Source organism: Apiospora phragmitis (genome assembly GCF_038363925.1).
Source record: "Apiospora phragmitis strain CBS 135458 chromosome Unknown utg000002l:1.0-5516284.0:1.0-5523493.0, whole genome shotgun sequence".
NCBI classification, from domain to species: Eukaryota; Fungi; Ascomycota; class Sordariomycetes; order Amphisphaeriales; family Apiosporaceae; genus Apiospora; species Apiospora phragmitis.
The window spans coordinates 4766142-4793146 of record NW_027117400.1 but is presented as its reverse complement, the minus strand read 5'-3'; the positions used below and the strand labels follow the sequence as shown (position 1 = coordinate 4793146).

Here is a 27005-nt window from a genome sequence, read left to right as displayed (position 1 = left end):
GCAGCGCCAAGCTTATCAACACGCGCGGCTCTTGAAAAAAAAGGACCAGCTTAGGGTGGTTCAATGGCGGGTTGGCGGGTTGGGTAGCAGCAGAGGTCAACTGTCTCAAATGTGCACCGTGGAGGGGTCAATTGACCTCAACTTAAACCATGTCAGCGCAACATAGGATACTTTGCATTCACCGGTACCTTTTATTCATCAAATCAATCAATCACGTTTGGTACGAAAACAGAAATGCTTTCCAGGCAGTAAATTAGGTAGGAAATACTCAAGTACATTATGCTACTTGCCATATAGAGATAGATAGATACTCATTGATTGATCCATTCGCTCAATGGTTGTCAAACCTCAGCTTCAGCTACATGTACACACCCGGTAAGCATGCAAGCGATGGGTTTTGACCTTGGACTATCGGGAGAGCAACATCCCCCACTTCCCCGAGAACCTGGGGGCCAAACCGAAACCACGGATTGATAATATCTTAAAGGCACATCCCCAAGTAACTCATTCGGCACACGTCCATTAACACAAATGTCTTTTTGCAGACCTGCCCATACCTTTTTCGTCAGAAATGATCCAGTGACCAGGTCTTCCATCCATTCACCAACGGCATATTCAAAACTGTTGATCTTGGAGCATACCCCTGTCTCTACCCCTAAGCGCGCGTCTAAGACCCTGTAGCCCTTTCCAAGGCATCTATAACCAGTGGGTAATATGAACCAGCACTCGTCCGAATCATGTTCATAATTAGTGTGGGCCATACCTTAGTTGTCTCTGCATCATACGTACACATATTGTCTTTCTATATACTTGGGTAAACGAATAGCACTGTTGTAGGTATGGATGTTTTCTTTTCTAGATCTGGTTAGAAAATACAGCAGCAGCAGCAACGATACTGCTAGTAGCAAGCCTGGACTCGAGGAACTCTAAGCCATTCACAGTTCGCATACTGTGCATGCTAGGCAGTTCCGTCTGAATAGATGTAAACATGAGGCTTCCCGAGAGTTGAGAGCTCATAATGATAAAGACTGAAGATGACCAGTCATTATCCGCTCATCATCAAATCAAAATAGCCATATGACTAAGTGAAGTATGTTAGCTAACTATATGATTGTTAGCTAAAGCCTGATGGCTGTAACATTGTCTTCTGCAAAGGGGTAGTCCTACGTTTTCTTCTTCTCTCCCTCTCCTGCTGGGTTGACCTAGTACCTTATGAATTGCGAGGGGCGGGTCAGGGCACTTCAGGGATCAGGACATTGAGCGGATGCACCATTTCCAAGATCCATCCATCGCAGCTTTTCTCTGACTCGAAAGCAGTTGTTGACCCTATCCAGCAATATTGCCAATGATCTTATCAAGCCATTATCACGTTTTCTAACTAAAGAGAATACCAAGGGGACGCTTCTTTAACTCGAAGTTAATAACATAGTATTCTTAGCAGCCTATACAGCATGATAAACTACGCTATGATCATTTTGTGGTATCGTCAGAAGGTAACACCTTGGATATAGAGAAAAGCCTGGACATTATCCTCGCCGTGGCTGTTTGGATCCCAACTTTTGAAGACACGGAGGATCTCTGATCCCGGATACGGACTTCAATGGTTGAAGAGACAGCTCCTAACAAATGCTGTCCACATAGCCCTAAGATAAAAGCATGCGTAAATGTACGTGGTTTCATCATATGTGACTTGATTTACCCCAGGTTGCCTAGAATTTTACCTCTCTGAGACTTACCATGCCGAAAAGAGCCCCATCATCTATGAATATCACGGTGGAATGCACCTTCGGGCTTGTATGTGTCATTAGTCCTCTTTTCGGACCGGTATCGTACATTCGACCTGGACAACACTTGGGCGAGACTTGTCAACCCGGGCGTCGCAGAAATCTTGACAGCCTATCATAGCTTCTATTTGTCTAGATTCTGCTTTGAAAGATTGATCCGTACTGACTGAAACAAACAGTATGGTTATTACAAAACGATGGGTATATGGTAAGTTCGATATTGATTTAAGTGATATATGTAGAGTTACTCTACAGGGAAGCAAAAACGTCCACCCATTCTATTCCTTTGGCACCAAACCAGCAGGAATATATGAGAATTACGGAGTATTATATTGTCTTTGAATGTAAGATAGAGACTGAAGTATGGTTATTCTCTGATCAGTATAAGGTTTTGGGATGATCCAAAAGGTACCAACTTATGCGATTCAACACCTAATATTAGAATAAAATAGGCTACACCATACTGCGAGGAACAAGCTGTACAAAGTGCGCTCGTATTGGTTACATCGATCAACTCAATAGCCACAGACAAGACAATTAATACGTGGAGACATTGTCTTGGGGAGTAACGAGGATTGGATTTCGTCTCAGAGCTCTAGAAGGTGACGACTGTTGTGATGTAGTTACGAACAGGAAAGCCTCACAAGACTCACTAAATCCCACCTTGACCAAAGGTTCTCTGTTTTTACAGACTGATATTCCTGGTTTAAGACTGTGTTGAATTCACTCGCCCTACATACTGTGTTATTTCCATTTTACCGAATTGACTGAAGCAAGATGTGGTCTCAAACCCCGAAGACATAGATGGCGTTACTACTATTTACACCTAGAAGGGTTCATTAAACCCGCAAGATTGACTCCCAGATTTGGCTGGTCTGATTACGCTTGTTTGAGCCGTTGACAACGAATGGAAAGAGGTCGGTAGGAAGACAGAGGATGTACATGGTGGACTGTAGACAGCGTCCTGTAGTATTCAGACACTTATTGCTATGCCTCCTCTTGAGCAAGACATGGAACCTAAGAGCAGAGTAAAACACGACCAGACTATTCGGCTTTGGGCATTCTTTACTTGCATGATAATATTGCTGCTCTTCGGAACATGTCGTTGAATTGAGGCTGAACATATGGATGGCCGTGCTTTTTCGACCAAGTAGTGGCCAGCTGTGAACCAGCTGGCGGCTCTGACTTGCGCTTATCTTATCATTCCAAAAACAAGCCCTCTTTCCAAGTCGTGCAGGCTATTGATCCACTTCTGCGAATTTAGAAACCCACACAGAAAATTGGTTGGCAATTTGCACGAGGAAGGGCACTTCGACTACACCGCGAACTTTTCCTCGAACATCCCGCTCGTACGACTAACCCCAACAACCAACACCCAATTTTCTATCGATTGCCCTGGTGAATACCAACATCATCAGGTAAGTGTCAACCCCAAGACGAAGGAGACTCGGTTCTTGTTATTAGCCAGTTGTTGCTCGATCTTGTGTCGACACCTCCAATTCGTTGCGAAAACTCGAAGTGTCCTCGATTCCGCCTCAGTACTCCGCAACATCTGCAGCCCTCACCTGGATTTGGCAGCCTCAGCTAACTGATCTCTTGCTTCGCATTACAGATAGACCGCAATCATGGGTATTTCTCGCGATTCTCGTCACAAGCGATCCGCTACCGGTGCCAAGCGCGCCTACTACCGTACGTCTCCAACAACGTGAAGAATCCATACAATAAGGCATATGAACTACGATCGACGGGTTTCTTCTCTCTCTCCGCTTCCTTTGTGATAGGTGGTCGGGAAGGGAGGGTAACCTTGTCTTGATCGTTCGAAAGCCCGTATGCATTCTGCTTTTTGGCATGAATCATACGTTCTGACCTCCGTCAACAGGGAAGAAGCGCGCTTTCGAGGCCGGCCGTCAGGAGGCCAACACCCGTATCGGTGCCAAGCGCATTCACACCGTCCGCACCCGTGGCGGTAACCACAAGTACCGTGCCTTGCGCCTCGACTCCGGCAACTTCGCCTGGGCCTCCGAGGGCTGCACCCGCAAGACCCGTGTCATCGTTGTCGCCTACCACCCTTCCAACAACGAGCTGGTCCGTACCAACACCCTCACCAAGTCCGCCGTTGTCCAGATCGATGCCGCTCCCTTCCGTCAGTGGTACGAGGCCCACTACGGCCAGTCTCTCGGCCGTCGCCGACAGCAGAAGCAGGGCAAGGAGGAGGAGGTCGTGAAGAAGAGCAACGCCGTTGAGAAGAAGCAGGCCGCTCGCTTTGCCGCCCAGGGCAAGGTCGAGCCCGCTCTCGAGAAGCAGTTCGAGGCCGGTCGTGTCTTCGCCGTCATTGCCAGCCGCCCCGGTCAGAGCGGTCGCTGCGACGGCTATATCCTGGAGGGTGAGGAGCTCGCCTTCTACCAGCGTAAGCTCCACAAGTAAGCGTATCGCTTGCTTTTACGGACGGGGTTCTCGGCTGGGTTTGTCGTGAAGGAATTAAAGGAAGGGACCGGATTTAGCCTTCTTCAGCTTCATGAACTGTATGTCACGACGGAAAAATGGAGACGACGACGTCTAGTCTTTACATTTGCACTACGGAATCGGTGTTCATGGATTTTTGCTGATACTTCGTCTACGGCATGGAATGGGTTCATCGCGATGACGACTATCTGATCAATAAAAGATCAAACAACAGTGCATCCCCGTACCTCTAGAATTGCTTGCGTTCCCGTGTTTATTATGTATTTGCCTATAATTTGTCTTGTGTCTTTCTCTTTGTCAACCTAAGACAATTTTTACCAACTCTTCGTATCCTATGGCATTTTCATCCAGTGGTAAATACGATGCGAGGATGCAGATGCTCTATTTGCGCCCCCCCTTCATGCTCAACCTTACTATCGTCCTACTGATTCTAGGCGCCCAAGGACGTACTGCTAACTCCAACTCTCATCCAATAGGTTTGGCTGCATGTCGGCTGCCTGCTTTGCTGTGCGGCACAGCAAGAAGCCAGGATAATGTAACGTGAATATGCAAGCGTGGGGTCACATCACACCTACCCACACACCTGCATTCGTATCAGCACGCGCTGGCCAAAATGGAAGCCATCCGGTGCTTTCAACAGTGATTTAGCCTGTCTGTCGACTGACGAGTTCGTTCATAATCCTGATCCAATATCGGTTTCGCTGTCTGTAGATGAATACCTGTACATATATCACATTCTCCTGCGTCAATCGGCGGCCTAGACTCAGCCGCTTCTTTCCTCCCCTTCTTTGGTAATGGCTCCTGCGGATCCATCAGATGTTGTCAAGTTATGTGAGGACTGCTCTCATCTCTGCTTCGACGAGCAGAAGTTCGGCGGTAGAGTCGGCAGTAAAGGAGGAGGAGGAGAAGGAGCCCACTCTCCGTGTCTGGAGATACCGGTCGAGAACCCGGAAACGCCGGGCTACCGATCCGTCCGGGTCGACGGCTTCCGAAAGCAAGACGTATACCCCGGGCTGGAAGGCCTACGGGCTACCGCCGACCGCGGCTGCACCTTTTGCCGCTGCCTCCGCCAAGTCCTCCTGTCGGACGAGGTCGCGGAGCTCGTCGCTGACATGGAGACGTATCTGGGCATGTCAACGGGGGTGTTCACGCTGGACTGCGTGTGCTGGAAGTGGCCCGTGGACGACAGCAGAGTGCTTCGTCTCGAGTTTGGTGTCTTCACCGAGGGGATCTTCACTGTGGGCTGGGAAATGGGATATTGGAGTTTCTGGTTCACTACCGAGGTTGACAATGGTATGCTCTTTATTCCATGTGACTAAAGTTTTCTTCTGTCAATATTACATTAATCATCATCGTGTGCAACAATGTTAACTGGGGGACTCTATATGCGAAAAGTATTAGGGGTTGGCCCAGTCGATGATAATGCAGTCGACTCGTGGCTGGGTTTATCCTCACAGCCGCCACCGGCCACCTACCTCAATCCGGAGTCTCTCCAGTGGCTCGAGACACAACTCTCCGAGTGCGTTACGCATGTACCGCTGCCGCAGACGAAGAAGAAGAAGAAGAAGAAGAAGAAGAAGAAGAAGAGTAAGAGTGGGTGGGCGTACGAGCCTGATCTAACCCTACATGACCATGCATTTTGCGAATACGACGGCGCAACCCATATACCGACCCGGCTGATCGACGTCCGATTCGAGCCGTTGCGACTCGTGGATGGGCAGGAAGTAGTGGCAGAAGCAGCAGCTGCCGCCGCCGAGCCTCGCTACACGGCTCTGTCGTACTGCTGGGGCACCTGGAAGAAGGGCACCAAGTCCTTCACGACCACAGCCGCGTCCCTTCCCCGGATCCGCCAGCACGGGATCCCGCTCCTGGACCTGCCCCAGACGCTGCAAGACGCCGTCGCCCTGACGCACGCGCTTTCGGTTCCGTACCTCTGGATCGACGCCATCTGCATCGTCCAGGGGGACCGGGCCGACTGGGAGCGCGAGTCCAAAGCCATGGGCCAGATCTATGGGGGCGCCTACCTGACGATCTGCTCGCTCAGCCCCTCGAGCCACAGCGGCTTCCTGCGCCAGGACCGCCAGCCCGTGGCCAAGCTCCCGTTCGCCTCGACGCTGCGGCCCGCGGTGCGTGGCAACATCCACCTCCGCCTCGCCGGCACGGCCGTCGGCGCGCTCCCGTGCACCCCCACACCCGGTTCCCGGCCACCCGCTACTGGGGCCGCGGCTGGACGTTCCAGGAGCAGCTCCTGTCGAGCCGGACCGTGATCTTCGGCCGCTCCACCCTGGCGTTCTCGTGCTCCTCGCAGACGCGATTCTTCGAGGACCGGGATCGTCCCCAGCAAGCGTCCTTCTACTCGGCCCTGAAAAACCTCCACCAGATAGTGCGCAAAAGCCCTTCTGACGTGGCGATCAAAAGCCACTGGACCTCTGTGCTGAATAGCTTCTCCGAGCGCAACTTCACCGTGCGCCACGACGTGTTCCCGGCCTTGTCGGGGATAGCGAGCGCTTTTGCGCAAGCACTAGGCGACACGTACGTGGCGGGGATATGGAAAGCCCACACGGTCTGGGGCCTGATGTGGTCTTCGCAGAAGCAGTTCCGACGGCCCAGCATCAGTCTTCAGGAAGAACTGGCCCGTCTCGAGCACCAAGACCCCTACATCAGCCCCTCGTGGAGCCCAGTAGGGACGCTCGGTCAAGTTTCGTATAACGATTACCTAAAGATTAACATCAACAAGTCCTGGATAGTTGAGTGTGGTACGGACATCGAGGCGGAAGTGGATGGTCACAATCCATTTGGGCGGCTAAAAAGTGCCCTCTTTGAGGTTCTCAGGGGTTACCTTAAGGACAGACACACTGACAGGCTTGGAGAGGACCTTCCATTGTGATCAGTTTTATAGGACTAAACTGTACCAGATGGGTGTGTTTGATATCGATACGGATTGGTTGCAGCTGTGGGATGTCGAACACGAAACCAAGCAACTTCATGGCGACTTCAAGCTAGCACTTCTCTGCAGTTTCGTGGATCGTGAGCCAGATGACCACGAAAGATACAGCGATGGCAGATCGGAACAATTCCCCAGAGAAAAGCGCAGCGCGGCTGGCCTGATCCTGCACCCTACCTCAACAGGGGCAGGTATATTCGAGTGGGAAGATTCATATCACGGTTCAGTGAGGGTGGTGGGTTGACAATGTTCAACTGGGGTTGGGTAGAGTACTTGGAGGTGATCTGATATCATCCTCTGCGGGTGGCGGGAGGTACGCGGATGTGATTTCCCTGTTGCCTCATCTTCTATGGCACTGAAATTGCGACGGAGTTTCCAGAGACCCAGGGTCTCAAGCATATAAAACGTGATGATTACCTTCCATTCTCAATCCGCCCCATCCGCATTCAAGTAGGGGCACGATTTAGTATTCTCTTCTCGTTCCTATCCTAGTAGTCTACACCGGTGGTAGAGATATACAAAGTTGAACCCCTTGCCTAGCTGGCAATCATCTCGGGTCGGGGCAGTGTTCGGAGGTTGTCGACTCGAGGTTTCGATAACACTCCACTGCTTCGCTTGTTCATCGTGGTCATCATCTCCAGAGATTACTATTTACACAATATTCTTTCTCATGTGTCGTTAAGAAGCTGCTCTTTCCCTCAGGAGTTGAGCTGGTAGAGACACACTTCATGATGATTCGTTGTTCCCATCTGTTCTTCCCACAGCTCATGCCTAGAGTTGGTGAACAGGGAAATTGAAAAGTCGGATTCCAGTCTCAACTTTTGCGTTGCGTCGCAGGCACGAATGCTGGCTGACCTGGCGTGATACCGAGCTCCTCCATACTATATTTAAAGCCAGACCCAAGGGGTTTATGCTTCTGGCCATGGCCACGCCGGTGATTGGGAGCGATCATGCGAATTGCTTCTTCAGGTCGGCCCACTTCCGTTTCAGGGCCTCGTGTTCAGCCGTGAGCTATCAGATCTGTTAGTAATCACGAAAAATGTAAGTAGGAATAGGTCGTAACATACCTCAGCGAGTTGCATTTTGGTGGCAACCAGCTGTTCATCTGTGTTTTGTTGTTCGTTGATTATAGCACTCAGCTCCTTCACCTTTTGGTCGAGGCCCTCGTTCGCTTCTTCAAGCTTCTCCTCCCGGAGCTTGAATCGCACAAATTGGTTGGCCATCTCGACTTGGTCCCTTTCACTTTCCTCGACATGCTTTTCCAGCTTTCGAACCTGAATGGCATAGCTTGCGTTCTGGGACCTCAATCTGTCGAGTTCTTGCTGACGCTCCTTTTCGGCACGGGTTTTCTCTACCCACTCCGCCGTGTAGGCCTTCAGAAGCTCAGGGGTGACCTTCACTTCGCACGCGTCACGCACGAGCTGGTCAGCCCGGTAGACCTCCTTGTCTACACTGGCCGAACTGCTGCCAAAGAACCCGTTCTCAAGAATGCTGCCCGCACTAGGAGCTTGATCGACATAGACATCGAAGAGCTTATCCTTGAGATGGGTGGTCAGTTGGCCCATGTCAGACATGCCAAGTAGCGTTTCCTTGTTCTTCTGCATCAGAACAATGCCAAACTTCAGGATGGCCGCCAAACCCTCGGAAAGAATCAAATCATAGATCCGGAGGACGAGTTGAAGAGGGAACCGGTAGGCAAAGAGTGTCAGGAACCACTGTGTAGCATACAGATGGCCAGTGATGCCCCGGCGGTGGAGGTGGCAGTAGAGCGCGGGCTCGAGGTCCTCCAGCAACCGCTCGAATTGGTAGAGACGCATGTGAAGCCCCGGCATGTCCTGGATGAACAGATCCCGCAGTTTGTATTCGTGCATCAGCTTTACCAGGAGACAGAAGGCCTCTTCTTCGGGCATGTTGAAAAGGATAGGCATGATAAGGAAGTTCATGCCTTGGGCATAGCCCACACCCTCATCGTAAAGAGCATACGCCTTGCAGACTCCGAATAAGCCATCCTGAAGCCCGGCAGCCTGGGCGTGCTTGGAGTAGCTCGTCCTCGCACCCATATCCTTGCGGATGACCTTCTCCAGCTTTTGGACTTTGATAATGTCCTCTTTGTCCTTCTTCTTTCGTTCGGCGGCCGCCACAGCCTGGGCTCTTTGGATAGCCTCGACATCCTTTTCTGAGGGAACAGGAGACTTTGTGCCGTTAGACCCGGATTTCTCCGAGTGGACAGAGGACGCCGACGACGTAACTGTTTCCTTTTCGATGCTTAGGTTGCCGTTGCTGAGCGAGCTGATGGAGGTGCTGTTGCTGTTCCTATTCGGGGTCTTCTCAGTACCTCGAGCAAGTAGCTCCCGGTAAGCCAACTCCAAGTCATCGTTCTTGCTCTGAGCAAGTACCTGCCAAACAACACCGCGAATGACGTTAGGGATGCCCGTCGCAATGGCCTGGCTCAACTCCTCTGCGCTGGTTCTCGCCACCGCAGCAGGGCCCTCGTAGACAACGTTTTGCCAGAGATCCCAATCGACCTGAGAATCGGATATGGCAGAGGGCCCAGCCATAACACCCGACACTGTACCCGGTGCAAGGTCTGGGTTTGGGCTGGGGGGAATAGGAGAAAGGGGCCCAGCCTCTATGGTTTCAGCAGCAAGATTTGTGGTGTCTATTGCTGCTGGCTGGGTGCCCTGGACATCGCCCTCCTCTTCCGGCAACACTATGCCGGCTTCCTCCCGCATGCGAACCAATTTGAAGCGGTCCTTAAGACTATTCTCTCACTGACCTCGGCCGTGCTCCATTCTTGTCCCCTTCCTCGAGCTTGCTCAGCATCATCTCCGGGTTACTACTCAAAGTTGCCATCGAGCTTGCAGTATCACGCCTCGTATTTCGAACGACGGTCGCTGGAGGCGAACTATTGTCTTTGGAATTCCGTGAGGAGAGCCATGTGAAGGGGCTGGTGAGTTTCCGCTGGAGAGGTCCCGGGGTTTTATCGGCGACGAGAGAATCTCTTGGAGTACTAGTTGCTGGTGCGGGAGGAGGACTGGAGCTGTCCTTGGGGGGTGACTCGACAGCGTTGGGAGACCAAGGCATTGAGGGGAGTGAGCTTGCAAGATTGCTCAACGACAGCTTCTTACCCGGCCTCTTAGGCGGCACGGCAGGTGGCTGCTCTACTTCTTCTTGTACTTCTTCTGCAGAAGAAATGTCAGCAACTTCGTCGACAGGTAGACAGCATACAATCTGAAGAGTGTGACATACCTTTCGCCAGCATGGCAGTGTCGTCATCCAACTTCATATCATCCAGCTTTATCTCGTCCAAGGTACCGTTGGAGATGACGCTCGGTTCCCGTTTTGAGTCCGTGGGCAAATCATCCTCTGCTATAGGCTCCGCGTCTTTCTCTGGCAGTGCAAGTGCTTCGTCATCGTGGGCAGCCGAGTCTCCGTTGACTTGAGCTTTCTCAGTTTCGGGTTCTGGGACCACGTTCGACGTAGGCTTGTCTGGTACCGCTTCCGGCTCTTCTTCATCTTTCACAGGGGGCGACGGGGCAGGCTTGTGGGCCGAAGAGCTTCGTTTCGTGAGGGATCGGACAGAGCGTGCATCGACGGCATCCTCGAATGTGTCCTGCAGAAAGGCCATGGGATCAGCAACGGTGACAAACAAGACAGATCAGATGGTTGGGGGCATGATGCTGTGCAACCGCTGGACATGAGGCGGTGGCATACACAGAATGCGGGCAAAGGCCCCCAGTGTATTAATAAAGCAGTGGACGTACATTGTCTTCTCTGTCCGAGAGGGCCGATTCGTCGTCCCCCTTTGGGTGCTGCACCTCTACTGCAGGAGGAGCGGCAGTGTGCGGCGCCTCTCCTTGTTCGGCCATAGTGATTGTCGAGCCGAGTAGTCAAAAGGGCGGATATAAAGAATGTCAATGGGTCGGAACAAGAAAGCAGTCGGCAATGACAAAAGGTCCAAAGGCTAGGAGTAGCGGTATAATGCAATGTCAGAGAAAGAGGGTTTAGGAATGCATTCGGGCGGTATGTGGTTTTTGGACGGCGGTAGGGCGGTTGTCCTCCGAACGATTGGTTTGGTTTGGGGAGGTGTCGCGCGACTGTGTGTTTCAATGGATGTTCCTTCGAAGCTCCAGAGTCGATGGTGGATGGTGGAGCTTTTTGGTGGTTTCGTCGAGGTCGGGTTAGACTTGGGACTTTTCTTTTGGCCGACCCGATTCGATGGCTGTTGTCGGTGTGTACCTGTCACAACGGGATACACAGACGCAGAAATAGGAGAAGAAGCGCTGCTACGGCTACGGAGTACAGGGACGCGTAAAGGGTAGTAGGTACAAACAAATAGGCGTGTAAGGTGGTTCTCCGAGTTAACATTCATCCACTCACAATGACCTCGATGCATGTGCAGTGTTCCCGAGGTAGTGAAGATGGCAGATAACTTGGAAGCCAGTCCGTCAGTCAACTCAGTCAAATAGTGACAGCCAACTCCGCCTATAACTTGATCTAGGCAATGCCAGTATCGACGCTGCATGTGTGTATTCACGTGTACGAGCATAAAGGAAATGAAATTGAACATGCTGTTTTCTCTCCTTTACCCAGGTGAACCCCCTGCTCCCTTGCCATCCTCCCCGTTAATAGCCCACTATTCTGGTAGTGCCGGGCCCTCTTGCTGGCCCGTCCCACTGGGATGTCATGTTCAGCGGTGGCCTAGGGTGGCTTAAAACCGTGTTTGTCTTTCGAGCCCCGCCAAAGCGGCCAAGCGCTCCTGTGGAATGACCCCTGAACGACAGAAATCCCCCTAAAAGAAAGTCAGTATTGGCAGAGTCAGAAGCAGAGCCGCCAACATTTTCCTTACCCTTGCTCCCTCAGTCCCTGTCCCTGGAAATCTGGCCCGGCGACCAGGCTCAACAGAGGAAACATCCCAAAACTTATTGACCTTCGATGGATGTTCTAGCCGCCGCTTTTTGCTTCTGGATCATATTTGGCCAAGAGGCGCAGGAGGACGATTGGCCATCTGCCATCTGCCATCTGAAAAGCACAAAAAGCAACAGAGTGAGACACAACGTTTCCAACACAGGCTGGCCACCCCTACCCCTAATTCCCATTGTGCAACTTGATCATCGTTGACTTGGGCCATTTCATTTCTCTAATGCATGCATACATGTACATAGATGCCGGCTGGGTCGACATATCATGACTCCTCATGGTCGCCTCTGGCTCAGCTCACCGACCTATTCTTAGTAGTAGTAGTTGATTGATCTGCCACGGGATGTTGTTGATCGATTCTTATTAACCGTTCGAACATCTCCAGGGCCTCCAGGGTTAGACTTTGACCAAGCTCCTTCCCGTACTCCCTTTCTGGCAGTTGGGTGTTTTATTCACAGACATCTTGACGCAGTGACAGAAACAAGCGGCACATGTCTGTGTGTAAGTGTGATGTATGTCCGTACTCACTAATGCAGTATCCAGGAAGTGCGTTTCTCTAGTTCTCCGGAGTGGCTTGACTCGCGACATACGGAGTAGACAACCAATCAATCAACTGTGGTCCTTGCTCTATCTCCCCATGCACGCAGGAACACCACCACTGTTTACGTGTGGCCGCCGAGAGCTGCATAGGTACCTACTGTCCATCAGTCAGCCCTCTTTGGTCCTCGGCCTACTTTTTCGTACAATGAACCTATGGCCATCAACCAGCCTTTTACAGTAACCGATTGCGATCGATTGCGAGCTGGCTTAGCTGTCAAAATAAAAAGGCCAATAGCTGGCCTTGGCAATGTTTACTCTGTAGAGTGGGCCAAAAGTTCAATATCGTCCCCTACCAAGCGTAGAATTACCGAATGAGTAAAAAGTTATATGGAGAGGCTGGGAATCGAACCCAGAACCTTTTCCATGCTGTCTACGACACCCAGAAGGATAGTAGCGCATGCTAAGGAAACGTCATACCACTAGACCACATCCCCTGGTGATTGATGGAAGTCCGAGATGCTTATTACAAAATACTGACGTTATTTTTGTGTCACAAGCTCTTTCATATTCATAGTACGACATCTCTTTTCACAATCAATTACACTGCATGATCAGATGAGAGATATAGGTTTTCTTTGGTGAGATGTTCTGTCTCTTGGTTCATGTACAATTGTTGGGAAACCAGAAAACTCCCGTCCCATCTCATGGGTCCAAATAAACTTCACCCCTTGAAATTACCGCCAGAAGTGGCGCTGTCTTCCATGCCAATTGCATCCAAATCCAGGGCTGCGTGTTGTAGGCCAACCTCTCAGCAGGGCGATAATGACTCGTAAATCGTTAACGCATCGCATGTCATCGACATAATCGTAAGTCATCAATGCAATCGTAAATCGCTAATGTGTCCATCAAGAAACAGTGAGAATGTCATGCTCCTTCCTCATAGGATGAACCGCCTAGATGTCCTCCTCTAACAATGCAAGAATATGCTGTTCGAGCTCGGGGCTCTAGCCCAGGTGAACGGCGGACTGCAGTTTCTTTCCCTTGGCTTCCTCTTCATTGCGGTCGCACGGGATAGGGTATCGGTTGACCGGACCGGTGAGGTTGACGGCGTACTTGCGGTACGAGTAGGGTACCCTAACTGTAGGCGCAGCAAAGGCCGTCGGACTGTCCTCGCCCTGTCCAAAGAGATGCACGAATCGTGCGTCAACGTTATGATATCGGGGGATGGGCAGCATTCGATCTTCTCCTCTCACAGCGCGCTTGTCGCCAGCGCTGCTCAGCTCCTTAAGGCTGGGCCAGTCGGTCACTCGTCGGTCGCCCACGCAGTCGGGTGCCCAGATGTCTTTGCTGGTGCGGACTTTTGGTGGGAAGAACCAGGCGGGTGCGGTCGGGCTCTCTTGCGGAGGATCGATGGCAGTATCTTCGGCTGTGTCTCTGATCTCGGTGGCATCGTCCTTCTCGCTCGTGCTCTGGTTCTCGACGGCATTGTGACCCTTGCCAACATGTACCCGATCGGTATGCGTCGTCACATGAATCTCTGAGCTGGCTGGCAACATCGGGTTGCGGGCGTCCGAAAAGTGTCCGTGAACATTATAGTAGCTCGAGACATTTCCCTGAATACCATAGGGGACCGGAGCGTTTCCGTATGCATAGCAGATAACTGGAGGGTATGCGGTCGCAACATGTGCGTGATATGCGCGTTTCATCGCTTCCATTGTGCCATAACGAGGAGCCGACGCGCCCGATGGTCGACCAAGGAACGATTGAGGCACAAAGTCTCCGGCGGCTACGGGGTATCTCAGTCGATGGCCCGACGGCTTGGAACAGGATGATGAGGATCCGTCATCGCGCGAGCTTTTACTATCTGTTGCAACAGATTGAGTGGTTCGAGATCTCAGACCGCTGCGACGGCTGCGACTACTTCCATGATGACTCCAGATGTCGCGACGTCTCTGTGCGTATTGAGACATGGCTTGATCATCAGACGAAGACGAATTGGGTTGCGAGGAAGTCGTGAATATCGAAAACCAAGAGGCGCTTAACTCATGCGCGCTTCTGATTCTGTGGTTGAAAGAAACGGCTGCTGCTTCACCTGGCGCAGAGGTTCTGGGGGGTGGTAAAGTAGATTGAAAGAGCTCATCACAAATGGGTGTTGTTGATGGTTCAGAAGGCTCGTCACTTATATGCGATAGGATGTGACTGATTTTAGGTGCAGGAGAGAAAGAGGTGCTGGCTTCTTCTTTCTGATTGTTGGAAGATGGTGCTGATGCTGGGAACAAGTCAGTCAGTCAGTCCAGGTACTGATAGGAAAACAGATAGTTAGATAAATCGCGACTGGGCAGAGCTCTGATGCTGACAATGCGTGAGCGATGCGTGACGCGCGCGTCACTCGCGTAGGGTCGCGACTCTCTGGTCGGAGGTGAGCAACCACAAGGGAGCTCTTCGGATGGAAACCGCCCATCAAAGAGACGAACCGCACCAGCGCGACGGCGAAATCAGTAGTCACATATATATATCACCAAGCTCGAGGGCGACGACGACCTCGATCACAAGGAGCAAATAGCACCCCCTATCTCGGTATACAGCCAGCAGAACGCGATCAAAACAGGAGAGGAAATACACATAAACGAGCTTCATTCACATCCAAGCTCCAGAAACATATCGCGAACAAGCAGACAATGAATAAAAAAGCAACAGAAAAAAGATTCATATATATATACCTTCTCTTGTGGCCTGCCTCTTCCTCAGCACCAGGCGCAGGAGTGCCCGGGGGGCCTGCACCTGCACCTGGGGCTGAGGTTTGGCCTTGGCGACTTGGGCGTATCGAGGCTTGGAGGGCCTCTCCTCCATGATGATGATGATGTTGTTGTGGTTGCAGTGGTGGTGCTGGCGCTAGCGCTACCTACTTATTTGCTGTGCTGTGTTGGGAGTGAAAGGGGGGATGAAGTACCCATGTACCTTCTCCAGGAATAGGGGTAAGCCACTCTCTTCTGAGGGATGGCCAACAACAACAGTAAGACCTCTGGCAGGTCATAATCAATTACGATAGCGTCCAGGGTAAGCCTATATGTCTATTATAAATGTTCGAAGTGGTCTTCTGCGGGCGAGTAGTGCCGATTTGCAGGCCGTCCGTTGTATTCGTGGATGATAGGAACCAAGGCACACAGCAACGTTGGCTTCTTTTGCGAATCTTCAGTTACCAACCGTTAAAGTTATTTCATCATAAATTCCAGATAATATTCATTATCTAGGTTTGCGTTTTACATTGACCGTCTCCCAGTCACGAAGACAGAGACATTCCACATTTCATGGTTTGAGGTGGTCCTGTTCGGAGAAAACCTTGCTTCTTGAGAATAAAGAGGAAGCGAGTGCCATCCAGTAGAGTTGTAAACGAAAGATGGGGTTTGTTTGACTACAATCGGCCACAGTATGACTGATCATGGCCAAATGGATGTCCAGCGGACAGGTTGTTTCTAATTCCCCTTTCCAGGCTCTAGGAGTAGCAATCTTCTTGTCGAGCCCGCGAGGAAAGACACTTCTAATGAGCAATCAACTGGGAAGGTCAAGCAACTAATGTATGATCATACTCAGTGCCTGAAAGAAATAGAATGAAGCACTCGTTCGGACGCAGATCGCTTGCTAGGTGTAGTCCCATCCAAGTAGCTATTTATTTACTAATAAACGTATTTGGTAGCAAAGACACCACTCATCACGTACTTGGTTCAAAATTATCAATTCCCATAGACATCTCGAAAGGCCAGAATATAAATATGTAAAACGAATGCTAATGAATCCTCTCAACTTGAGTCACCACAGCGAGTGAGGATGAGGAAACCAAAATACGATAAAACATGTCATCACGCCCCTGATATGCAAGCTGGATTAAAACGAAAGGATGTAACAAAGAAAAACGTGAAGGTATCTCGCAAGTTCTCGGCCTTCCCATGCATAAAAATAAAACGAGTATAAAAGCGTACACAGTCTTCGTCGTATTGTAAGTGTGTGTGTGTGTGAAAGTTGAGGGTTGGTTCTCCAGCCCCCATCCTCACTCTCATATTAAGTAAGTAACAACCAAAGCAAACCACCACCACCACCACTACCACCACCATGACCGCTTCCACCGTATGACTGGAAAAAAAAACCCCCCCGACTAGGATTGATTCGCAAGGTGGTTGGCAGCCTGCGCTAAAGTATCAGCGGGTGTCTTAACCGAAGCCTCTTTGTGTACGGCGTTACGCGTTACTCACCCGTTCGAGATTGTAATCATATTTCTCCAGAGCATTCAACGCATCGTTCCTCGAGTAGCCCATGCCGGTCAGGTTCTTCAAAATTGGGTCATCGTGTGTACCATCCTCCGTAAGTGCTCTGCCAGTATTCTCAGGCCGAGGAGGAGCAAGGCCCGACTTAGGGGATACGGGACTCTGTGATTGCTCGTTGGCCTTGGGTGCTGCCGTTTCGCTGGTGCCATTGTTGGTAGGAGCATCATCCAAAGTAGCGAACAACGCATCCCACTCTTGGTTGTCCGGGGACTTGGGCCCTTGACCCGCAGCCGATGCGCCAGCATGGTTCGACGAAATCGTTGGGCCCCCAGCAGACGTAGTAGATACGTTCCCAAAGTCATAGCTGCTATCAATCCCGAAGGCGTTGGAGGCGTTGGACGATTCGTTTTTGGGCTGAGAAGGCGGAGGGCTGCTATCGAAAACGGGGTTGAAGTCATCAAGGTTTGATCGCGAAATGTTGGCAAACTCGTCGTCGGCAGAGCCCTCTTTAGCATCTTCAAGACCCTCGAACTCATCATCCAGATCGTCGAAGGCCCCTTTCGCAGCCGGCGGGGCAGTGTTGGTAACAGTGCTAGGGGCAGGTGCAAAGTCAGATGCTGGGGCAAAGGGATCATCGTCCTTAGGGGCTGTGGTGGCACTTTTACTGGTGGTTAGCACTGGTTGTGTGTTATTGTTCAAGGAGGTCGATAAAATGAAAAATCAATCATACTTCGTGGAGTGCGTAGACGAGGAGGCTCCAATGGATCCTTCGGCAGCCGGGACGTTTGCAGCAGACCGAGTGGCTTCTACAGGTGACGCAGAATGGGGTGCCTCCTTAGTATCAGCCTTCTTCGTGGTTGGCGAAGCAGGAGCGAAATCATCGTCGAACCCATTTCCCTCACTAGCGGTCTCGGAGTCGTCATCTCGGTCAAGCTCAGAAATCGGGGGGAACTCGCTGTCAAACTTCGTGAAGGTATTGTTAGTGTCCTTGGGCTTTTCTTGACCGCTGCTGGAGCCGAAGCTGGCAAATGCCGAGTCGAAGTCGTCCTTGGCGCTCACGGGCTCCTTCTTCATGCTTTCGAAGATCTCGCTATCCCGGTTGCCGCCAAATGGGTTCTCGCCGGCAGCCTTTGGGTCTTCTCGGGGAAAGCACCTGGGATAGGTACGCCATCTGTAGCCATAGCTGGTTTCTCTTCCGTGTCCGAGCTCTTGGCAGCATCTGCGCCTGAAGCCACACTCTGACCAGTTGCGGTAGGTTCGATGGGTTGAGCAGTAGCGGCAGGAGAAATGACACTAGGCTCACCCGCCCGGCTCATTGGGGGGAGATGCCTGGCGAGAAGAGGTTAGTGACTCGCTCATGTTACCCAGAGGCAGGAAGCTAGAAGTCATCTGCCGGGATAGAGGCGGAGCTGGGGGCTCAGCAGTCAGGGTATCTTGCCGACTGACAGTAGGACTAGAAGTTCCCGGGGTTGCAAAAGATCCAACACTTGCCGTTGACGTGCCCGTATTCTGCTGCTTGAACGAAGTTGCCGGTGGCGGCGGTGTGCTAGATGAGCTAGGGGCAAAACCACCGAAGATGTCGTCGAACGACTTATCGCCGTAAGGCTTCGCGACAGGGGGCGAGGCAAAGGCGCCCATCATGTCAGTGCTCCCAGTCCGCCTGAAGAAGGGGTTGTTAGCACTAGCAGAAGACGGCGCAGGACTTGCCACCTGCGCAGGTGCGGGAACCGGCGACGGAGTACTGCCTTGACGAGGCGATTCAGCAGTACTGTTGCTCAGCTCCTTCGCTTCAGCCTGCAGCTTATCACGTTGCCCCTCCACCGTGGACAGCTGCTTGCTGTTGATAGCCACCATGCCCTTTAACCGGCGAGATTCTGACCTCAGCTTCTCAACTTGTGGAGTCAATTGAGCAACCTCATTATTGGCCTCGCTGATCTGCTGTTTGAAGGTAGCATTTTGAGATTCGTATTGTTGGAACTCCGCCAAGATTTTGTTGTGTTCCTCCACGATTTTCTGGCGTTTCTCTTGAATATCAGCACTTTGCTGCATGAGGGATTGGACGTCCTTCATTTGCTGCTCCTTTTTCTGCTTGAGCGCATCGACGGCCGCCATCTCGGTCTCGTAGGCGGCTCGCAGCTCGGCCAGCCGGGTTTCGAAGTTCTTCTTCTGCTGGCTGGTCTGATTAATATCCCTTTCGGTACTAGTACGTGTGGCCTGAACTTGTTGCATCTGGTTAGACAGGGATCCAATTTGGTTCGACAAGTTGGCCAGCTCGGTTGTCTCGTTGGTCAGCTTCTTGCTGATCTCCGGATCGTTGTCGCCGAGCAGGTCATCCATATCCCCCACATGCGCAGGCGGCTTGTGGCCGCCAGCCGAGCTTGCCGAGCCGCCAGTTTCCTGTGCAGTCAGGCCCCTGCCAAACGAAGACGACGGAACAAAAGGTCTGAATTGGTTGCCGGTAGGGGAAGCTCGGACGGGAGAGGCCGGCGGCATGGGAGACGCCGACGCAAAGGGATCCCTCGCAGTCGAACCGCCAGTGGTCTGGGAAACCTGTACAGGGGCAGGAGGAGCGGGCGAGTCGAGGCCAAAGAGATCGTCGAGAGCGGACTTGGGCGCCGGCGGCGGTTGAGGAGGTGCAGGAGCAGGCGCATCGAAAGGAGAACCGCTGGCAGTAGGAGGACGCACTTGAGTGCGCAACGACGGCGGGATTAGGTTAGGAGGCAGCGTCGTGGGCACAGTATTAGAGCCGTCTCGCCGGGTCCGTTGTTGGCGAATAAGGAACATAGCGACGGCAAATGTGTCTCGGGTGAGCCGCCCCTCGGAATTGATATCAGCGAGATCCCAGATCTGAGCTAGCGCATCCTCCGAAAGGTTCGATTGACTCAAGAAAGGCACGGCCTCTTCACCGGTGATGAAACCCTTGTTTGTCTTATCCAGGTCGTTGTAGAACTGATCGAACCTCGCCTTATCGACCGGGGTCACGGCCCAGTCTGAGCCAGACATCTGCGGGGCGAGGCCTGTAGCCTGGGGGTTCAGAGGCGATCGTGGCATCTGACCAGCGGGACGTATGTGAGCCGAGCCGCTCAGTTGTCGAGGGATAGCCGAGAGCGGTTGGCCGGTTGGCTGGGGGCTTTGACGAGATACCGAACCCCGTCTCGTGGCAGCTTCATACAGAGCAGCCGGTAGGACGTTGGGCAAACCTCGCAGGGCGCCCGTCTTCATAGACGTAAGCAGGTGCATCGCAATGACAAATTCCGTCTGGACAAGAGAACCTCTCTGCTCAGTATCAGCGAGCTGCCAGATCCTGCCCAGCACTTCATTTGGTAGACCTGATTTCTCGAAAATAGTCCTGGCCATGTCGCCAGGCAGCAGGTTCCCCTGCAGGCCCTGTCGCTCAAACAAGCTGGCATACTGCGATACTTTCTCGGGCGTCAGAGGAGGTATACGGATGGGCGCGCCGCCGGTTCCTTGGGCCTGTAACGGCGACGGTTGCGGCGGAGGTACGGGGGGGCCGGCGGGCGTGAAGCCTTCGAAACGCGGAATGGGACCCTGTTGGAGGGCGATCTCTCGAGATGGTTGGCGGCCGGCTTGCGCGTGACCGATGAGGCGGAGGGTGAGGCCGAAACCAGCGGGTGTCAGGAAGCCGCGATTCTCCTGGTCTGCTATTTGCCAGATCTAATGACGGAAGATACTCATATCAGCACCTCGACGTTTGCACTTGCGCAGGGAGCGTAAACCTACCTCGCCAAGAATGGAGGAATCTAGTCTCGTCTTCTCGAAGAACTTGACAGCTACTTCGCCAGTCACGACGCCTACACTTTCGGTGTCGGCTTGGCGGAAGAGCTGGCCATAGATCCGCTTCTCCTCGGGGGTAAGGTTGAGGTTCGGCACAGCTGTATACAGATGGTAATGTTAGTTTGCTATGGCGATAACAAGAAGCAAACTACTATATTCTGAGAGAAACAGTATGCCAGTAAGCACTTACCTGCCTCAACAGCTTCGATCGACATGATTGCGTTGCCGAGCTCGGTTGGATTTGTTCGGGGGGATTTGTTAGAACGGGCTTTAACGATTGCGAGTCGTATTCTGGCGATGGACGAGGTATTATAGCTGATATGATCGTAGTTCGCAGAAGACGTCCACTCCAGGCAGCTCAACTTCCAACTCTAACAGCTTATTATCTTCGTCATGAATTGGTAGAGGAAGGAACGAGGTGGAAACAAGCGTATGAAGCCCAGCCTCGGCTGCTTGGTTGGCTGCGCAATAAAGTTGAGTGTATGGAGATGGTAGTAGTATGTCGGTCGGCGATTGCGGAACAGTGTTCGGTTACGATTATCTGGCCGTAAATCGGTAAAGACGCCAAGGGGCCTGGGCGACGTCGAAGTTCAAGCCTCGGGGGTGTATGATGATGGGAAAGTACAGTATAACCGTAGTAAGTAGCAGTAGGCACACGCAGTCAGCCAGTCTCCTTGCTTGGAAGGTTTAATTATCGAGATGTTCTGTGCGCTCGGTGGTGCACCATCTCCAATTGCAAGGTTACTGTCCAGATGATTCAACTTTTGGAGGAGGCTGGCTGGTGCTGGCGTCGTCAATCAATCAAAGGGGATCGCCTGGTGGCCCGTTGTTTTTTTCAGGGTGGAGTTTCTTCTCTAGCACAGGCAGGATGGCCAAGAACAGGACAGGGGCTGTTCGCCTGTCTGCCTGTGAGCTCATAAGCTCCAGAGGCTCCGTTCTGGGGTGGACTACTAATTCCAGTTCGGTGTATTCGCAGGTCATCAGACGTCAGTTTTAGTCTTTGCAGCCCAACCTGGCAAAAGGGTTCAATTCCGGCCCAAGCTCGAAGCTCGAAAGCGCGAAAGCTCGATGTTCAGCTATCCATGTCTGCATGTATGCGCACGCATGTCTGTCAGAGCACTGAAAGTCTACATGATCGAAGCATGAATTGACTTTCTCTGCCCGCAGAGACAACCGATACAGCTTCTCCAATTTCAATATCTACCTTATGTAAGTACGTTGTATCCATCAAGCCAATATATGTGGCCGGGCCTCCATGGAAACGCAATCTTACTGTCACGAGCCGAAACTAGCTGCCACCTGATTGGCAGAAGCGGTTATGAACGACATGCACCTTGTCTGCACGTCTCTGCCAACCGAATTTCACCGGATTTCTCTGGGTTCAGATTGCGGAGTGCAGCAGGCTTGCAACCTTCATGTTTATCTTCTGAGCACGAGTCCATTGGCTACTGGACATGTCCCCCTAGAAACAACTTACGCCCAACCGTCACACTTCATCGTGGGTCCCTCAATCTTGGGCATCCATTTGCTGTATAAGCCTCGGGGAACAATGATGAAATAAGCCGTTTGGACCATGAATATGTATGTATGCACAGTAGTCAATAATAGTACGCTTTTTCCTGTGGCTTTTTATGAATCTTGATCGCAATTCATGTCATGGTGATTGAACAAATGGGCACAAGGCAAGGTTGGGTCTGGACGGGATTGGCCAATCATTAAACAAGAATACAAGAAATATTGGCTCCTGTCATACCATTAAACTTCATAGAATGGGGGTACAAAGTGTATACGGCTACTACGCATCCTCAGGCTCAGTGTGAATCGAATGCTCAATGCCCCTCGTCCCCTGGTTATCTCATACATCCTCGCAAGAATGGGACAACCATCCTGCCCCTATACTCATGCAACAACAACCGGCCTTTCTGCATCTTTTCACAAAGACAATCAGGGTATCATGCATTAGCTCGGTTATTCAGAGCACCCGAGGCCTCAGCCGGTCCCCATCACGAGGCACTTTCCTGCCCCGCTGGCTGCTGACATGCCTTTCGTGTGTGCCTTAGTACTCGGCCTCAACATCACCCTCAACATCCAGAGAGTCCGTCGCCACCTCCTCGTAATCGCGCTCGAGAGCAGCCAGATCCTCACGGGCCTCGGAGAATTCACCTTCCTCCATACCCTCGCCGACGTACCAGTGGACGAAAGCACGCTTCGAGTACATGAGATCGAACTTGGAGGATAGGGCGGACCAGGCCTCAGCGATGGCAGTGGTGTTGGACAGCATGCAGCTATATCAATGTTAGAATAATGTTGCATAGGTGGTTGGGGTTCAACTTACACAGCACGGTCGACCTTGGCGAGGTCACCGTTAGGGACAAGCTGAGGAGGCTGGAAGCAGATACCCAGCTTGAAACCGGTCGGGCACCAGTCGACGAACTGGATGGTGCGCTTGGTCTTGAGGGTGGCAACAGCACCATGGGCGTCCTTGGGGACGACATCACCACGGTACAGCAGGCAGGTGGCCATGTACTTGCCGTTGCGGGGGTCGCACTTGACCATCTGGTTGTAGGGCTCGAAGCAAGACATGGTCATCTCCTGAACCGAGTTGGCCTCGTGGGCAGCCTTGGCAGCCGAGACAATGGGCGCGTAGGCGACCAGTGGGAAGTGGATACGAGGGTAGGGGACCAAGTTGGTCTGGAACTCGTTCAGATCGACGTTGAGGGAACCGTCGAATCGGAGAGAAGCGGTGATGGAAGAGACGACTATTATATAAGTTAGAATATGCTGGGTTAGGAGAATCAACGCCAAGACGATCGGCACTTACCCTGGGCAATCAGGCGGTTGAGGTTCTCGAAGTTGGGGCGCTCAAGGCCAAGGTTGCGGCGGCAGATGTCGTAGATGGCCTCGTTGTCAACCATGAAGGAGCAGTCCGAGTGCTCCAGAGTGGTGTGGGTGGTGAGAATCGAGTTGTAAGGCTCAACAACCGAAGTGCTGGTCTGAGGGGCAGGGTAGACGCAGAACTCCAGCTTGCTCTTCTTGCCGTAGTCGAGAGACAGGCGCTCCATGAGGAGAGCACCGAAACCGGAACCGGTACCACCACCAAACGAGTGGAAGACCAGGAAACCCTGGAGGCCAGCGCAGCTATCGGCGACGCGTCGAACACGGTCCAGGACCTGGTCGATCAGCTCCTTGCCGACAGTGTAATGGCCACGAGCGTAGTTGTTGGAGGCATCCTCCTTGCCAGTGATCATCTGCTCAGGGTGGAACAGAGATCGGTAGGTACCGGTGCGGACCTCGTCGACGACATTGGGCTCGAGATCGCAGTAGATGGTACGGGGGACGTACTTGCCCTGGCCTAGCGTGATATGTGATTAGCAACCCACCGCCTCGCGAAAAGAACAAGAAGCAATATCTACACACCAGTCTCGGAGAAGAAAGTGCTGAAGCCATGGTCAGGATCGGCAGCCTTGCGCTCCTCGGTCAGGTAACCATCGGGCTGTGGAAATCAGGAGTCAGCAACCTTGTCGTGCAAATATGAATTTGACATCAAGACATACCTGAATACCGTGCTCGAGGCAGTAGAGCTATAATGGTGTATTCATGTCAGTTTATTTGGCCTAATGTAATGCTTATTGTGGGTGTCGCGTCTGTGATAGGTTTGTCCTCGGCGTGGTAACTTTTCACGGGTGCCTCGGTAGCACCGCGACAAGCAGCGTCGACGGGATGTTGATAAAGGAGTGGCGACAGCTTACCTCCCAGCACGAGTTGGCGATCTGGCAACCAGCCTGGCCGACTACACAAACACAAAGTCAGTACGGGCTCTGAAGTCGGGGTTGAAACATTGAACATGGATTGGGCTTGGAGGGAAAGCGACAGCATGGCCGAAGGAGGCAGCGCGGGATGTTGCGGTGTGGGCGAAAAACACGCGCGAAGGGACAAAAACAAAGCGCAGAGCGAGGGATAGGAGGAGGGAGCAACATACCGTTAATGCTAATGATCTCACGCATCTTGTCAGTTGGATGGAATGCAAAAGCAGTGAGAAAAGACGATGAAGGTGAGAATGGTTCAAGAAGAAAGATCAAAAACAGACAGCCAGAGACAAGACACAGAAAGTGAAGAGAGAGGAGGGATTAGAGGTTTGAGGTGGATTGTTTAGACTGGAAGACGACAGCCCACTTTGGGGGGGAGGTTGAAATTATCAAAAGATACCTGACCCTGGGTAGCTTAGCTTCGCCGACCGGCCTATGGGGAGAGGGAAGGACCGGGAAGGACTGCGAGAGGAGGTCAACAACACAGAAACGGGATTGACAGGGACGGCAATCGGTGGGTTGACTAATAATCTCAAGGTGGGGTGGGGGGAGGTTGCTTGGGTGCTGGTGTGCTGGGCAGGACACTGGAAGCAGTTGATTAGCAGTTAATTGATTGATTTGCAGGTGAACAGGGGTGGTGGCAGGAGGGGTCTCGGATGCTTGGACTGGCAACTGGCTTGGTGCAGTGCACTGTGGTGAAGAGTGAGTGAATGCTCTCTGCCAAGCCAATCGCACGCTCGCTGGCTGGTAGCTGCCTGTGTCTCTGTTCTCTGGCCACCGTCTTCGTTTTTTTTTGTTGTTGATTTCCCATGCGCGGCTGCAGTCGAATGAGGGAAAGCGCACTGAGGCTTTACTTCAAGCAGCCTAGCTCCAAGACCGTGAAATTCAATTCAATGAATATGAATGGGCAGGTGGGCGAGGAAAAACCGGTAACAGGGGGCCACCATCTTCCACGTACGCTCGATTAGGTGCTTGCTACTACCTAGCTTGACCGTACATTGAAGCTCAGGGGTGATCAATTAGTAGATTCCATTCATCATACATACTTCGTTAGAAACCAGTAGTACAGTACATGTTGTCTGTCTATGTATCTGTCTACCGAACCTATATGTGATTGATCATTGTTATATCTGCCTGTATCGGAACCAAGCAGACTTCCAAGGTTTCCAAGCGTTGATACTGGCCTTTGATATTCCCAGAAACTAGACACGGGAAGCAAAAAGCACATATAGCATATCCCACTAAACGAACAGCCTTGCCTGCTTGCGTTGCAGTGATCAAAAAGTGATCAACTTGTTGGACCACTATCACTCAAATTGTGTGGCTTTACGGATAAGGAGTAGACGACATTCTACGACCTCTTCTTCCATTCCATTCTTGTTGCCTGCTTTGCTTGTCCGCATGCGTCCCGAGAGTGAGTCCCCGTTCTCCAGTCCCACCTAATAAACCTGACCGGCCTCCTAATCAATAATCCAGGAAGCTCGTGACAGCTCCAGCTACGTGCACCCTCTGCTACCGCAACCCTTTCCGGGGATCCGGAATGAAGCGAAACTAAGAACCGACTGAACTGCTGCTGGCCTCACATCAATCCACTCAGTCACAGCACCATCCATCCGGCTGCACACATCTGCCCAGTCTAGGTAGCTGCATAGCGAAGGTGGCTCTTCCATTATGAATACCATGTTTGCCCTGATCAGTGTCTTGTTAGCCACTCTGGTGGCGGCGAATACGGAGAAGGCCATCTTTCTGGCTCCCAATAACATCAACATTCCGTCAACTCATCCGAACCTGGACGATCTACAGGTCGACACTTTGACCCCTGACAATTGGGCCATCCGGACGTACCTAGAAGCCCAATTTCCCACTGATTCTACCAAGTACGGCAAGCCTACATGGCTCGTTTTGGATCAGCTCACCGAAGGCCAACGGTACGAAGTGAGGGTTTGCTGGGCAGCTACTGTGAGTTATAATATCCACCTATATAAATCTGACTGGGACCCCATCATTAACAGCTGATAGCAACCCACCGCGTTTGTCCTCAATACATATGAGCTGCAGACCGTCTTTGAGTCTGCTGAGCTTATCACCGAACTTTCTGACTACTCCCTGAGCCGTCATCAAATTCCTGACCGGGTCAATAAAGAAGGCCATGATGGTGGCTCGTTGTCCGCAGGCCGTCCTCGGGAAGAGAGACATCCGTTCTGTTCTTGCAGATTCTGTCAGCTGCAGACTACTACACAACTAACAAGACCCTGATGAACGAGGTGCCTCCTGTTTACGTGGACATTATTCTCGACCCATACGTCTTCAATTTATTGCCGCGCTCGCTTCTGCCCACTATCGGCTATATCATCGTGGTAGCCATCCTATCGTGGTTCATGGCGCGCCGCATCTCGAGCTGGATCCAGTCTATTGCAGCCGAGCCGGATCAGGACAAAAAGGAACAGTAAAACGGTGGTGGCTGAGGCTGTTGAAAATGCATTTTCGGATCATA

At 52.0% G+C, this 27005-nt stretch overlaps 7 protein-coding genes across 7 annotated transcripts; 3 read left to right on the top strand and 4 right to left on the bottom strand.

Moving 5' to 3' along the window:
• Window positions 1–3409: 3409 nt before the first annotated feature.
• On the top strand, window positions 3410–4208 carry PG994_002249 (40S ribosomal protein eS8; the record flags this gene model as incomplete). The annotated part of the gene is made up of 2 exons (XM_066853658.1): window positions 3410–3473; window positions 3664–4208. 2 exons carry the CDS (start codon window positions 3410–3412, stop codon window positions 4206–4208), a joined length of 609 nt encoding a protein of 202 aa, XP_066721799.1.
• An 833-nt stretch (window positions 4209–5041) lies between these two features.
• Window positions 5042–7134, top strand: PG994_002248 (uncharacterized protein; the record flags this gene model as incomplete). Its single annotated transcript, XM_066853657.1, has 3 exons — window positions 5042–5540; window positions 5649–6373; window positions 6490–7134. 3 exons carry the CDS (start codon window positions 5042–5044, stop codon window positions 7132–7134), a joined length of 1869 nt encoding a protein of 622 aa, XP_066721798.1.
• A 1005-nt stretch (window positions 7135–8139) lies between these two features.
• Window positions 8140–11060, bottom strand: PG994_002247 (GTPase-activating protein GYP5; the record flags this gene model as incomplete). The annotated part of the gene is given in 5 exon segments (XM_066853656.1): window positions 8140–8202; window positions 8259–9951; window positions 9968–10373; window positions 10441–10804; window positions 10956–11060. 5 exon segments carry the CDS (start codon window positions 11058–11060, stop codon window positions 8140–8142), a joined length of 2631 nt encoding a protein of 876 aa, XP_066721797.1.
• Window positions 11061–13655: 2595 nt separating this feature from the next.
• On the bottom strand, window positions 13656–14366 carry PG994_002246 (uncharacterized protein; the record flags this gene model as incomplete). Its single annotated transcript, XM_066853655.1, has 1 exon — window positions 13656–14366. The coding sequence occupies one exon, from the start codon at window positions 14364–14366 to the stop codon at window positions 13656–13658; it is 711 nt and encodes a 236-aa protein (XP_066721796.1).
• A 2435-nt stretch (window positions 14367–16801) lies between these two features.
• On the bottom strand, window positions 16802–20920 carry PG994_002245 (uncharacterized protein; the record flags this gene model as incomplete). The annotated part of the gene is made up of 6 exons (XM_066853654.1): window positions 16802–16831; window positions 16899–17568; window positions 17641–18063; window positions 18214–20585; window positions 20652–20803; window positions 20896–20920. The coding sequence occupies 6 exons, from the start codon at window positions 20918–20920 to the stop codon at window positions 16802–16804; spliced, it is 3672 nt and encodes a 1223-aa protein (XP_066721795.1).
• A 1841-nt stretch (window positions 20921–22761) lies between these two features.
• Window positions 22762–24894, bottom strand: PG994_002244 (uncharacterized protein; the record flags this gene model as incomplete). Its single annotated transcript, XM_066853653.1, has 7 exons — window positions 24685–24894; window positions 24455–24495; window positions 24260–24286; window positions 24123–24198; window positions 23527–24057; window positions 23041–23464; window positions 22762–22990 (listed from the first exon to the last, which is right to left on the bottom strand). The coding sequence occupies exons 1-7, from the start codon at window positions 24707–24709 to the stop codon at window positions 22762–22764; spliced, it is 1353 nt and encodes a 450-aa protein (XP_066721794.1). The 5' UTR covers window positions 24710–24894.
• Window positions 24895–26191: 1297 nt separating this feature from the next.
• Window positions 26192–26961, top strand: PG994_002243 (uncharacterized protein; the record flags this gene model as incomplete). The annotated part of the gene is made up of 3 exons (XM_066853652.1): window positions 26192–26470; window positions 26531–26644; window positions 26761–26961. 3 exons carry the CDS (start codon window positions 26192–26194, stop codon window positions 26959–26961), a joined length of 594 nt encoding a protein of 197 aa, XP_066721793.1.
• Window positions 26962–27005: the final 44 nt, after the last annotated feature.